The 15,235-nt window shown below is 31.5% G+C and overlaps 1 protein-coding gene across 24 annotated transcripts in view; it reads left to right on the forward strand.

Annotated features, from left to right (window-relative positions):
• PLEKHA5 (pleckstrin homology domain containing A5) overlaps positions 1 to 15,235 on the forward strand; it is a 192,457-nt gene that overhangs the window by 98,944 nt on the left and 78,278 nt on the right. For 16 of the 24 annotated variants that reach the window (XR_004229542.1, XM_031938400.1, XM_031938401.1 and 13 more), the window contains 3 exons: positions 8,709 to 8,809; positions 10,323 to 10,438; positions 10,767 to 10,784. Coding sequence is in view for 22 of the 24 variants with exons in the window: in XM_031938400.1 (XP_031794260.1) it covers positions 8,709 to 8,809; positions 10,323 to 10,438; positions 10,767 to 10,784 (235 nt within the window). In the remaining 2 variants the exon portion in view is untranslated. Of the gene's footprint in view, positions 1 to 8,708; positions 8,810 to 8,854; positions 9,295 to 10,278; positions 10,439 to 10,766; positions 10,785 to 15,235 lie in introns of those variants that run through there. The other 8 variants (XR_004229543.1, XM_031938410.1, XM_031938384.1 and 5 more) reach the window with 2 other exon arrangements.

Consider the following 15,235-nt stretch of genomic DNA (forward strand, 5'->3'; position numbering starts at 1 on the left):
TGACAGAACCCATGCCAGGTTCATTTTTTTTTTTTACAACATTATCCCTTGCACTCACTTCTTTTTTTTTTTTTTTTTTTTATTTTTATTTAATAGCCTTTTTATTTAATTTATACATGGTAACTTTACAGCATTAACAATTGCCAAACCTCTTGTTCCAATTTTCACCTCTACCTAGATGGCAGGATGACCAGTAGATGTTAAATATATTAAAATTAACTTAGATACACAATAAGTATACATGACAAAACATTATTTTGCTGTACAAAAAAATCAGACTCTGAATTATTGACAATTAGCTTGTGAAGGAAATCAAAAATGCATGTGTGCATAAATATAGGGATTGAATTTAATGTAATGGTTTTAGTCATCTCCAGAGTTATTTTTCTGGGCATAGCTAGCTCAGTTCATTACTGCTCCATTAGAAATGTTTGGTTGATCTGTTCTGAGGATGGCCTTGATCCATCAGAACTGGTCATCATCTAGATATTTGTTAAGTATATAATGATCTCCTGGTCCTGCTCATTTCACTCAGCATCAGTTTGTTAAAGTCTCCAGGCCTTTCTGAAATCATCCTGTTGGTCATTTCTTACAGAACAGTAATTTCCATAATTTTCATATACCACAATTTATTAACCATTCTCAACTGATGGACATCCATTCAGTTTCAGTTTTACCACTACAAAAGGGCTGCCACAAACATTGCCTTGCACTCACTTCTGTTCCGATTTTTCCCTCCCACCCCTCCACCCCCCCTAGATGGCAAGCAGTCCTATATATATGTTGAATATGTCCTAGTATATCCTAGATACAATGTATGTGTGCAGATCCAAACAGTTTTCTTGTTGCACAGGGAGAATTGGATTCAGACCCAGTGTTCTTTCTTTGGGTGTAACTGTTTCTGTCCATCCTTGATCAATTGAAACTGAATTAGATCTCTTTGTCGAATAAATCCACTTCCATTAGAATATATCCTCATATAGTATTATAATGAAATATTTAAAGCCATGTTAAACTGGTCAAAAATCCTTGATCCTGTGGAACAACATAATTATAAACATGTATATGAAATAGTTGTATTCAGATGACTTACAGTTATACTTTACAAATCAAACTATAAAGTTAGTAATATGAAGTACAGAATATAAACTTCAAGACATGCATAAAAGCACTTAAGGGCTGACTGTTAATATTTTCCAATAGAAAATGAAAATTCCTTTCATTTGTAATACAAAATGGAGGCAATGTCACAATAGAGAGAACATCCATTGGCTGTGGAAAATATCTCTTTAGATCTTAATATCACTCTGACCCTGAACAATATTAACATAAGTACTCACCTTTCTATCTTATAATTTGTATTTATCATAAAACTTTGGTTATTGATTTTATATTTACATATATTAAAATATCCTTCCTATTTTATATATTTAACATAAAGTCATAATTATAGGTATTGTATTTTTCCACAAGCTTTATGAAACCATGATTAGGTCTGAAATACTTGGATTTTTGAAACAGCAATTTCTTGTTAAGATGTTGATACATTCCAATTTATTAAAGGACAGGTCAGTTCTCCAAGAGCCTCCACAGCTGCGAATCATAATATCTGAAGGAGTTGCAAGGCAGCCTTTGCTGACACAGGTGTTGTGGACTGGGAATGAGATAAATTGGAGGCAGAGGGAAGAGGAGATAGGTCAGACAGTGCAAAGGCCTCTCAGTCAGAGAACATCAACTGCCTCTCCTTGTATCATACTCTCACAAAAGGAGATCCCATTCTGGATTGGATCTTCAGCAGCCACTGTCAGGTGGCTCTCATGTATTCCAACAGCTCCCGTGAATTCCAAAACCAGTGTTTCTTATTTTACTCTCACATAGTGTTTACACTGAGCCAGAATTCAGAATCTTATAATTGGTAGCTCCCTGTGCTGATTATTTTGATAATTTTCTCTAATCCAAAATCTAATTGTATTAACTATGATTTTTAATCCTCTAAAATAAAAATTTTGCCTAATTCTATTTCCTGCAACAATAATGAAAATCTTAGCTATTGTGGTTGTTTATGATAAGGAAACGGAGGCAAACAAGGTTCAGTGACTTGCCCAGAGTAATACAGGTGGAAGTATCTGAAGATAAGAACTCAGGAAGATGTATCTCAAAGTCATATGTAAATTCCAGCTAATTTATTCTTATCACTGTTAGACAAAAATATTGTACTTTGTTTTAATATTTTGCTTTAAAATTTTTGTTGATGCCTTTTGTTTTTAATGTTGTACCCTTTTCCTGTTAATTTCTCTCTCTCCTATCTTTTGAGAACTTCCTGATGACAAATAAAAGGTTAATAAGCCAAACCATCACAACATTCCATGTACCTAGTTTACAAAGAAAGCAGATGTTTTCCAACATTTCAATTCCTGATCTAGATTGTTAATAAGTCTGTTAAGTGTTCAGCTGCTTTTCGGTGTTTTTTTAAAAACTACAAGCAAACATTATTTGTAATGGTGATAAACTAGAAGCCTTCTCAGTAAGATCAGGTATGAAACAAAAATGTCCACTTTCACCAATATTATTCAATATTGTACTGGAAATTCTAGAAATAGTAATAAGAGGAGGGAAAAAAAGAATTGAAGGAATCAGAATAGTAAATGAAGTAATAAAAGTATCCCTTTTTTGTAGAAGATATGATGATGTATTTGGAAAATCTTAAAGACTCAACTAAAAAGTTAATCAAAATATATCAGCAGCAAAATCCTTTAGGAAGAGATAGCTAGAGATAACTCCCTTTAAAATTACTCTAACCAGTACAAAATAACCTGGGAATATACTTACCAAAACAAACCCAGGTTGTATATGAACAAAAACAAATACAAACATAAATCAAATTTAAATAAATGGATAAATATTCATTGTTTATAAATAAGTAGGACCAATATAACCAAAAGTGACAATTTATTTAAGTTAATGTATATAATCAATTTCAAACCCAATTATATATACCAAAAAAAATATTTTATAGAGCTATAAAAATAATAACAAAAGGTCAAAAATATCAAAGGAACTAGTAGAAAGAATATAAAGGAAGGAGGCAGTATGAGATCTTAAACTATATAACAAGACTGTAGTTATTAAAACTATCTGATCCTAGCTAAGAAATGAAAAGATAGATCAGTGAAATAGAATAGATATGTGATCTCCCACAGTAAACAAATATAGTAACCTAGTATTTGACAAGTATGGACCTAAATTTGGAGGATAAGAATTCATTATTTGGTAAAAAATTTTGGGATGAAAAGCAGACTGGAAGAAATTGGGTATAGAACCAATATCTTAACATTATTTACCAAGGTAAGGTCAAAATGACTATATGACCTAGATATAAAGGGAGATTATTACAAAACAATTTGAAGAACATGGAGCACATTTTATATATATATATATATATATATGACATGTGGATAGGAGAACAATTTATGTACAAAAAAAGAGAGTATTGTAAGATGTAAAATGGGATAAATGATTATATTAAATTAAAAATGGTTTGTACTAATAAGACAAATGTAGCCAAGACCAAAAGGAAAGCAAAAAATAGAGTTTTTTTATAGATAGTTCCCAAGTTAAAGGTCTTATATCTCAAATATATAAAGAACTTTACCAAATTTATAAGAGTGCAAGTTGCTCCCCAATGGACAAATGATCAAAGGATATAAACAGACAGTTTACCGATGAAATCAAAACAATTTGTAGTCATATAAAAATGCTCTAAATCCTTATAGAGGTGAGACTTGCAAATTAAAACAACTTTGAGATATTTCATTAAAATTAGCTAAAATGATAGAAGAGAAAACTGAAAAATTGGGGAGGGAATGGGACTTTAATTGTTGGTAGATCCAGCCATTTTAAAGAGAGATTGAAATTATGCCCAAAGAGTTAGTAAACTGCCTATATTCTTTTACTCAGCAATACCGCTATCAGGTCTGTTCCCCAAAATGATTAAGGAACATGAAAATAAAATCTGTGTTGTAATAGGAACTCTTTTTGTGGTGGCAAAGAACTAGCAATTGCAGAGGTTGCTTGTCAACTGAGGAATGGCTAAATAGAATGTTACTATGCTATAAGAAATGATGAGCTCATTGATTTCAGAAAAGCATGGAGAGATCTCCATGAAATAATGAAGAGAAAAAATGTGCAGAACCAAGAGAACATTATATAGAGTTATAATGTGTAGTTATAACATTATGAGTATATAAATATATATAAGTATATTATGAATAAAAGTAAAATTATATGTTTACATGTACTCATGTAAATATATCTTATAAATTTACATTATAAATACACAAATTGACCACAAAGATGTTATGAAGAACAGTGCTATTTGAATCCAGGGAAACAAAACTGGCATGTATGTGTGTATGTTTATATATATATATATATTCTCATGCAGATTTGTTTCTATCTGGTGGTAGCCATCTCCAAGTTGGGGAAAAGGGGAAGAGTCACATATTTTTGTTACTTATTTGAAAAGGAATAGTATGTTGTACATAAGGGATCTGCAATTTTAAGTGTAAGCCTTTGTTTTCTATCCCACTTTGCTATGGAAATGCTTCTTTTATTTCTTAAGTTCAGAATAAAAAATAAAATGTTTTAAAAAAGAAAATTCTAGCTGATGACCTACACTTGTGTATATTTACAAACAGAGCACATTGGAAGACGTTTTGTCATTGGACTTTTGATTGTTTTTTTGTTTGTTTTTGTTTTTTGGGTTTTTTGGTGAACTATGAGAAATTAATTGTCACCGAACTTCAGCTTTCTTCTCCCTCCTTTCCCTCATGTTCTTTGGAAATTTTAGCCACTGGAACAATAGAAAGTAAATAAATTTTAGACAAGCTGTTGGTAGTTTTCTGTGTCACATTTCTTAACATAATATTCATATTTGCTAACTTGCATTTCCAGATATTGCTATGCTGAAAAACAAATTTAACCAACATCTTGTATTTCTTGATAGCAGATATGTGTAGATACAAATAATACCAAAATTAACTGTATTTGTTCTATGTTTATGATTGTTTTCTATTAGTTTGCTCTAGAATCTTATTCCTTGTTTCCTGAAAGAGTATTATTTCATCAGACTTAAAAGTCATGATTATGTAGGAAAGAATAACAATATTGTTGTTGAAAATGTATTCACAGTTACATATTCTGTGTGTCATGATGAATTCAGCAATATAATAAATATCTTGTTTTTCTGTTTCTGTGACACAGAAAGATATTAAAACTCCATTGTTTGGAGGACAGACAGGCCAGAGGAAAGCCAGTTGCTGTCCAGAAGGATGTTAGAAGTTTTATGTTACATTAGTTTAGAATTTGCTTAATGCTCTTGATTTTTTTTTTTCCAACCAGATGTCCAATTTTTTTGGTTCCAACTGAGGAAACTTTCAGTGTAATTTGGTACCTTTTCTGCAACTTAAGAGTCTTAAAGAGCTGCCTGAAGCACTAAAAGATTAAACTACTTTGTGATTCCAAAACTGATTCTCATTATAATATATTAATGGTGTAATTATAAAACAATGTTGTGTTGTTTTGAAATGAAACAGTGTTAATGTAGGACTGGGCCCATATTTTGATTTATATTGAACATTTATTGAGCATTTAATATGCTCAGTATGTTCAAGACAATGTGTGTAGGTACTGTGGTAAATACAATTAATCATCAAACTTTTTAAGACCTTGTTAATGTGCTAAGCACAGTGCTTGAGGGAATTCAAAGAGTAAAATAAAATAATCCCTCTTTAACCAGAGGAGGCAAATGCTTACAAAATAATGGGTCAGAAAAAATTTCCTCTAGAACATGGTGTTTAAGCTTTGTCTTGAGGGAAGTGAGGGGTTCTGAGAGAAAGATGAGGAGAAAGTGCATTCCTGGCATGGGAGACAAGCCTCGGCTTAGCTTAGCTAAGCAGAGATGAGACACTATGATTTTGTGAGTCTGAGGTTGTCTGCCTTTGGGAAGTGAAATCTTCAATGTGAAAAACGATAAGAAGGCCAGTTTTGCTGGATAATAGTGTAAGCAGAGGGAAGGAATGCATCATTAGACTAGGAAGGTAGGTTAGATCAAGATTGTGAAAGGCTTTAAATAGCAAACATCATATTTGGAGTTTATATGTGATCCTTGGAAGTTGCTGGAGGAGGAGAGATGCCTGGACTTATTTGAACTTTAGGGAAATTGCTTTGGAGACATACATATTATGACAGACTGAGGGAACATAATACCCTAACTCTCAATACCTCTAGTTGTAATTTTTAAAAGAGTACCAGACTAAGTAGTTCATATTTCCAACCCAGATCTGTGCAGGGATTGCCAGAAGCCCCTAGAAACTAAGGAAGAAGTCCAACAAAAGAAATAGCCCATGATCATGGCTCATAGAAGCTTTCCAGCACACTGACCAAGCACAAACTAGGGAAATCTGCATTCTACAACTGGATACTTGGGATGGGAAAATGAGAGTGTGAACACCCAAAATTTGCAGCTTGTCACTCTGACATATGAGGGTCTGGAGTCTGAGTGGATCAAAATAGGATGGTGATGATCTAACCATACTCTGAATCAGAATATCACAGGTATAATCTAAAGCCACACTTGGAGTCCTTGAAAAATATATCACTCTTTATCAGAAGGAAGCAATCATAATAATTACAATGATTAATCATAATAATAAATTAAAATATCATAAATAAATAAATGTTTATTAAGCACCTATTATGTGCCAGACATTGTGATAAGTGGTGGAAGGATTCCAGATAATGCAATTCAGGACCGAATAAAACCATACAATTTCTTCTAGAAGTTCACAGAACTTAGACAAGAAGTCTTTCGTTATCTTTTTTTATTCTGGTCTTCCTTTTATTTATTATCTTCATTTTATTCTGCGTTCAGTTCGTATAGTTTTCATGGTGTTCTCACCAATTAGGCTATAAGTTTCTTGAGATCAGGAACTGTCTTCTACTTTCTTTGTAATTCCAGTGTTTAGCATAGTAGATAAAATGTAGGAGACCTTTAATAAATGTTTAATCTCTATTGATAAATAAATATTATAAATATTAGTTTAAGGAGCCCAGATCAAAAGCCAGAAGATAATAACTACACATCATATCTATAAACAAAGCCCCCAAAAATTTGCAGATGTGCTAATTCTGATAGGAAGAAATGAAGCAAGAATTTAAAAGTGATCAGATGAACAGAATTAGAACTCTAAAGCAAGAATTCTTAATGTACAGTTCTTAAATTTAAAAAAAAGGTTTTGATGGCTGATTTTTTGGGTTTTTTTTTTTAGTAAATTTATTTTTAATACACATTGCTTTATGAATCATGTTGAGAGAGAAAATCAGAGCAAAAGGAAAAGACTGGGAGAGTTAGAAAAAAGAAAAAAAAAAGTGAACATAGAATGTGTTGTTTTCATTTAGTCTCCTTAGTTCTTTTTTTGGATTCAGATGGCTTTTTCTGTCCAAAGTCTGTTGGAATTGTTTTGGATCACTGAACCACTGAGAAGAATCAAGTCTTTCATAGATGATGATCAAGTTGACTTCTTTTGTAACCCTACATACTTTATTATGTACATTTAAAAGCAATTTACTTTACGGCCAAAGGAATCCATGTTCCAAATTAAGTTTAAAGATCCCTTCTTAATCTGATCCATCGAGAAAACATTTGGGAGGGAAAGCAAACAGCTTGATTTAGGAGTTGCAAAGTTTATTCAAATGACTTTCAAAATTAGATTGTATCAAACTAAGTCAGTGACTCTACAAGAAAATAAGAAATATCTGAATAAAATTGAAAGACTGAAAACCCAGAAGAAAATATAAAATATCACTTGTCAAAACAGCTGACCAGGAAAACAGATTAAGGAGGGATAATCTAAGAATCATTAAACTACCTGAAAACCACTATTCCACCATAAATGGTAGATACTGTCTCTGAAGAAATCACAGATGGAAATTGTCTACTTTACTGAGAACTCATAAGACAAGGTGAAAATAGAAGGAATCTAGGAATCACTTCCTGAAAGAAACTGCCAGATGAAGCTTTTCAGGAATACCCTTGTAGCCCAATTCCACATTTTTCCCATCAAAGAAAAGATGCTACAAGAATTCAGAAAATTCAGCTATCATGGAACAACAATCAGGGATCCTCACTTTAACTTGGAGCACAGAAAACCTTTAAATTTAAAGGCTATTGCAAAGATAATGACATAGGTTCTCTACCTAAATGAATAATATTCTGATAGATTTAGAGTTGGAAAGGGGATTGGAGATTCAGTTACTTAATCTAGCTTCTTTGTTTTTCAGGTGAAGGAACTGAAGTCTAGAGAATAAGTGACATGTATTCAATGTTACATACCAAAATTAGGACTCAAATTAAGGCCCTTATTCTTAAACCCAGTACTGTTTCCACTAAACCATGGAGTCCTCCAATATCTTATAGAATTTCCATTAAGCTTTTAAATTATTAGAAAAAAAGGACATGTCTTTTTGGATATAATTAATATAATTATTAAATATTTTATATATGTGTATGTCTTTAAATATCTATTTTTAATTAAATCTTTAGATGTATATGCATATGCTTTTGTTATATATAAATATATGTGTTAAACTATTTTGAGAAGAACCTTGTTGTAGGGAAACATTTTTAATTTTGATTAAATATATTTTAGATGAAAAAGAAGAAGGTATACTGGGAAGCATTCTCTTACCTAGTTTTCAAATAGCCATGCTTACCTCTGAAGATCACATTAATCGCAAACATGCTTTTAAGGTAAGGAATATATTATACATGCTTTATGCTCTGTTTTTGGATTTTTATTAGAAAAATAAAATTTGGGGATAATTTTTTTGTTTCTTTTTCTTCTTTTTTTAGAAAATATAGTTACCACAAAGATTTGTATTAACTACTGAATATAATATTTAAATACATTATTATAGGAAAATTCAGTTTTCAGGATAACAATTTAAGAAAGTTAATCATTGAAGATTAACTATTTATTCAAAATCCAGAACTTAATATCAAGTGTTTACTTGGCATTATGTTGAAATTTAGAAATATTAATTTTTTAAAATACCCTTTTTCATATAGTTTTAAATATTCATTTCTTAAAGTTTTTTGTATATTTTGTATCTTCATGATAAGAACAATAATTTATGCTTCAAATTCTCTCCAATGTTTTATTTGCTTATTTGGAATTATGAGCCTCTCAACAATCTCAGAAGCCTTTGAGCTACATATTACTGCATATCAAAATGGTAAGTCAGAATTCAATCTTGATATCACTTACTTTATTTCTCAAAAGTTTTGTTCAAATTTTATATGCATTAAGATAGAGTTTACAATTGCTAGTTTCATACACAACTGTTTTGTTAAACCCAAAATAAAGAGCTTTCCCAATTAATTTGATTGTTGTAAAAAATAAAATAAAAAAACCTAAGTTCCCAGACTAAGTTTGGGTTTTAATTTTTTAAATTTGACTTCCTAGCATTATAAATGTATCCAATTAATTGATAAATCTTCCCTTCACTAAATTCCAAGCCTGAAAAGGAAACAAATCCCCAATATACATATAACCTGAATTATTTATATTTCTCTCCATTGCTTCACTTTGATCTTAATCTTTTTGTGTCATGGATGCCTTTGGTGATTGGGCAAAGATATGGATCCCTACACTTGTTGCCTACATTCCTAATTGAAGGAAATAGTAAATTTCAGTTAGAAGTTATTGAAAATAAAGATGCATTTTTCCAATCAAGTTCACAGACTGCTTGAAATAAAACCATCTGCCTTAAAACAACTTGTTCTAAGGAGAACTGTTCATGACTGAGTAAAATTGCTTAAAGAAAGGAAGAATGTTAGGAAATTTGAATCTCAATTTAATCTGCCACTGGATTGCTGGCTATCCCAGAGTGAGTGAGTGTTCTTTGAGATAAATAGAAGTGACGTCCTCAACCAGCAATAAAATTTGCTCAGGCTAGATTCAGATTATAACCCATCTACTTAATTTCTACTTCCCTTTAACCTAATACTTTTATATTTTCACATATTTACTTTTTTATTGAAAATATAAAATAAACAAGGTAAAAAAGTAAATGCATTATCTTAAAAGTAATATTAATTTCTTCCTGAAATAAAAATAAACTTTCTGTTGTTAATAGACAATTTAGATTTTAAAGAAAATAAAAGGAAGCTAGATGAAAAAAACTTTTAACATTTTCCCCCTGTTTTTCTTTTACCAGATCCTCATGTTTTTATTTTAAATGGCCATGTCATCTCCAATTAGGCTGCCCATCCAAACATGCGGACCTATTATTTCTGCACTGATACAGGAAAGGAAATGGAATTGTGGATGAAAGCCATGCTAGATGCTGCACTTGTACAGACAGAACCTGTCAAAAGGTAAATGCACACAGGAGAAATAGCAGATTCTCAGTCTGTGTTTTCTTCCATTCATTTGAATAAGTATCCCTATAATTGTATTTGCTTCTGTGTGCATGTGTATCTGTGTGCAAGGGCCTTATAGCTTCATCTTTGTCATAGGAAATCTATGTCCTCAGTTGATGAGGATTAGTAGATTTTCTCAGTTCTTAATGCCAGCTTACCATCCTTGAGAACTTTTCTTGATCTCTCCTCCCATCTTTCCTATTGACTCATTTTCACCTGTCAGTATACTAGAGATGAGTCCAGGCTCCTAATGTTCAAACTTCAATGTTTTTTCTTCTTTCAGAATTACCTTTAATTTCAGGTAAGTAAATTTTTAGTTGTTACAAATAAAATTCTACTCAGATGTTTTTCATCAAGATAATTTCTTTTAATTGGGGATTAAAATCCCCAAAAGGGAATTATTTTTTTCATGTAATTTGATTACATGAAAGGTAAATTGCTTAATTTTTGCTTGTGATTTTAATATCAAGTGTTTTCATGACACATCTAAGTAATATTTGTCAGTTTTTTTAAGTTCATGAATTTTTAAAATTTTTTTCCTCATAATTTCTTTTCTTTCAGTATATAGTGGTTTCATATGCGATCACATACACATAGAATGCCAAACAAATTATTTTTAAAATGCTTCCTATCTCATTTGTTTAAACTTGAAATTATAATTCACTTTAGTCTACAATTTGAGAAGTGATAGGAGGAAAATCTGTTTCTTAAACTCCATAAATTAAATAAAACTCTTTTGAAAATATATTGGGGGGGAAGGGGAAGTTTTGGAACAAAAGGATTTGCAAGGTTCAATGTTAGAAAAATTACCCATGCATATGCTTTGTAAATAAAAAGCCTTAATTTAAAAAAAAGAAAAGAAAAAAAAAAAAGGAAACAGACACATTAATGCCCTGTTGGTGGTTACACCAACAGTATATTGTTACTGGTAGTCATTTTGGAATGCAATTTGGAATTATTCCCAAAATGTCACTAAGCTATGTATATCTTTTGCAACTCCATGATATTATTATGTCTGTGCCCCAAAGAGATCATAGAAAGAAAGAGAAGGGAAAGACTCATAGATACAAAAATATTATAGTAGGGTTTTTTGTTGTGGCAAAGAATCAGAAAGTAAGAGGTGCATAACAATTGGGGAATGACTGAACAAATTACGATATGTGAATGCATTGCAATATTATTATGCCTTAAGAAATAACCAAGAAGTTGGTTTTGGAGAAAGATATGGATTGTTACAGACTGAAGTAAGAACTAGGAGACCAGTTTGTACAATAGCAACAATATGGTATAGGTAAAAAAAAAACATTGACAGAAAGAGAAGCTTGAACTCCTCAGTTGCCCTTCTAAGAATGTGGCACCTCAAATTGAATAATATTCTGGATCAGCTCATTTCCCTTTTTTACATTCTGTTACCCAGCGCAAATTTCAAGAGTTGTAGAAGGACATCCAGGAGGGTGGAGTTGTTTTCAAATCCACCCCTAAGGTTTTTGTTTTCTTCACCTTATGGCTCATGCTAAGAACATATAAGACTGGAGAGAAGCTAGCTATAATTCATTCCAAATTGTACTTATTCCCAATAAAGAATTTTCGAAAGAAAGAAAGAAAAGAAAAGAAAATATATTAGGGAAGAAATAATTTGAAGAAAACCCATGATATGTATAAATATTTTTTAATTAGTACATAAACACAAATTGAATATATGCTTTATACAACAAATATGTTAAGCATAAAATAATTAAGCCATAATTTATTAATCACCTACTACTCATACAAGGCATTAAAGATTACATTACAGTGTTGGAAATAGTAGCTAAAACATTTGCAGAAAAAGTATACTATAATGTAGATTGTGATAAGAACCAAGAGATATTCTGCCCAGAATATATAAGGAAGGAGAGATGCAATTTTTAGCTGGGATGATAAGAAAATGTTTAATAAAGAAATGATACATAAATAATCTGAACCATTAAAGAAAAGGATTTTAAAGGAAGATGTGGAAAAATTTCAGATATGATGCTCATTTTCTTTTTCTTTTTTTTTTTTTAAATTAATAGCTTTTTATTTACAAGTTACATGCATGGGTAATTTTACAGCATTGACAATTGCCAAACCTTTTGTTACAATTTTTCCCCTCCTTCCCCTCACCCCCTCCCCTGGATGGCAGGATGACCAATACATGTTAAATATGTTAAAGTATAAATTAAATATAAAATAAGTATACATGTCCAAACCGTTATTTTGCTGTACAAAAAGGATCAGACTCTGAAATAGTGTACCATTAGCCTGTGAAGGAAATTAAAAAATGCAGGTGGACAAAAATATAGGAATTGGGAATTCTATGTAATGGTTCATAGTCATCTCCCAGAGTTCTTTTGCTGGGTGTGAGCTGGTTCAGTTCATTCCTGCTCCATTGGAACTGATTTGGTTCATCTCCTTGCTGAAGATGGAGGTACATCAGAACTGATTATCATATAGTATTGTTGCTGAAGTATATAATTATCTCCTGGTCCTGCTCATTTCACTCAGCATCAGTTCATTTAAGTCTCTCCAGGCCTTTCTGAAATCATCCTGTTGGTCATTTCTTAGCGAACAATAATATTCCATAATATTCATATACCACAGTTTATTCAGCCATTCTCCAATTGATGGGCATCTACTCAGTTTACATTTCCTGGCCACTACAAAGAGGGCTGCCACAAACATTCTTGCACATACAAGTCCCTTTCCTTTAAGATCTCTTTGGGATATAAACCCAGTAGTAACACTGATGGGTCAAAGGATATGCAGAGTTTGATAACTTTTTGAGCATAGTTCCAAATTGCTCTCCAGAATGGTTGGATGTATTCACAGTTCCACCAACAATGTATTAAGTGTCCCTGTTTTCCCACATCCCCTCCAGCATTCCGCAGTATCTTTCCCTGTCATTCTAGCCAATCTGACAGGTGTGTAGTGGTATCTCAGAGTTGTCTTATTTGCATTTCTCTGATTAATAATGACTTGGAGCATCTTTTCATATGGCTAGAAAGTTTCAATTTCTTTGAGAATTGTCTGTTCATATCCTTTGACCATTTATCAATTGGAGAATGGCTTGATTTCTTATAAATTAGAGTCAATTCTCTATATATTTTGGAAATGAGACCTTTATATGATGCTCATTTTCTAAAATCACAGAGGGAGGACAAGAATATAAAATCAAGAGAAAGCTAAGAATCTAGTTTGGTTAGTACCTAGAGAGCAAGAAGAGGAACAGAAAATCAGGATCAAATGGCTGTATATAATTATATTTTGGACATCTCTATTTGCCAGTTTGAAGTTTGCATTTTACCTTACAGACAATAAGAAGATAATGAAGGATTTTTTTTTTTAAATAGAGGTATATGATTCAGCCTAAGGATTAGGGAAATAAATTTGGCCACATCATGCAGGTTGACTTTAAAGGAAAAAAAGTGAACGGAAACAAGGATACCAGTTAGAGCATGATATTTTCTTTTAAATTTGAAACTTCTTTGGCCAGTAATGGGTAAATTGTCTTGTGTAAATAATTTCTAATTCTAACTGATTTCCCATCCTTCCTTTGGTTGCTGTGATTATGACTAAGTTCAGTCTTAAATTAGAACTTACATTTTAAAATACTTTTGTTTGTTTTAGTGTCTTTGTTCCATTCATTTTTTTTTAAAGATAAGTCAGTGTGTGTAATTTTGAGAATTTTTTTTACTTACATAATAAATATTTACAGTATTACATGGTATATTACAATAATGCAGATATTTAAATATTCAGGTAGCCTGGAAAACACATACAAGACATCTTTCTGACTTTTAACACACAGTTTTCAAGAAGCAGAACCACTAAAGAAAATAATATTTTAAAAGAGCATTAGCTTGCTTGCCAACATAAATGCTTCCCTGAATTTTTGTAATATTACCCTTCTATTTTGTTTGTAAAAATACCATTTTCTGCCATTGCATCACATAAATACCCTGACATTTAAAAAAGCCTAAACTCTTTTCCCACTAAGTATATTGGAATTTGAAAAACCATATGGCATAAATTGAACACTTAAATTTAAAGTGAAGGATACACTTAGTATCTAAGAAAAGAAAAAAAACTGTCTTAATGAGAAATCTGCTATATTTAGCATCTTCTAAAAGATGAAAATGTTTTTCAGAGTTACAAAGAGAAATTCCATTTAAAGTAACTACTGATAATATAAAATATTTAGGAATCTATCTGCCAAGGGAAAATCAGAAACTTTATGAGCAAAATTACAGACCACTTTTCACACAAATTAAGTCTGATCTAACCAATTGGAAAAATATTAAATGCTCTTGGATAGGGCGAGCAAATATAATAAAGATGACAATATTACCTAAACTAATCTATTTATTTAGCGCTATACCAATCAGACTCCCAAAAAACTATTTTAATGACCTAGAAAAAATAACAACAAAGTTCATATGGAAAAACAAAAGGTCAAGAATTTCAAGGGAATTAATGAAAAAAAAATCAAATGATGGTGGCTTAGCTGTACCAGATCTAAAACTATATTATAGAGCAGCAGTTACCAAAACTATTTGGTATTGGCTAAGGAATAGATTAGTTGATCAGTGGAATAGATTAGGTTCAAGGGATAAAACAGTCAACAAATATAGCAACCTAGTCTTTGACACACCCAAAGATCCCAGCTTTTGGGATAAGAACTTACTGTTTGATAAAAATTGCTGGGAAAATTGGAAACTAATATGGCAGAAA

This window comes from Sarcophilus harrisii, chromosome 5 (genome assembly GCF_902635505.1).
Source record: "Sarcophilus harrisii chromosome 5, mSarHar1.11, whole genome shotgun sequence".
Classification (NCBI taxonomy): domain Eukaryota; kingdom Metazoa; phylum Chordata; class Mammalia; order Dasyuromorphia; family Dasyuridae; genus Sarcophilus; species Sarcophilus harrisii.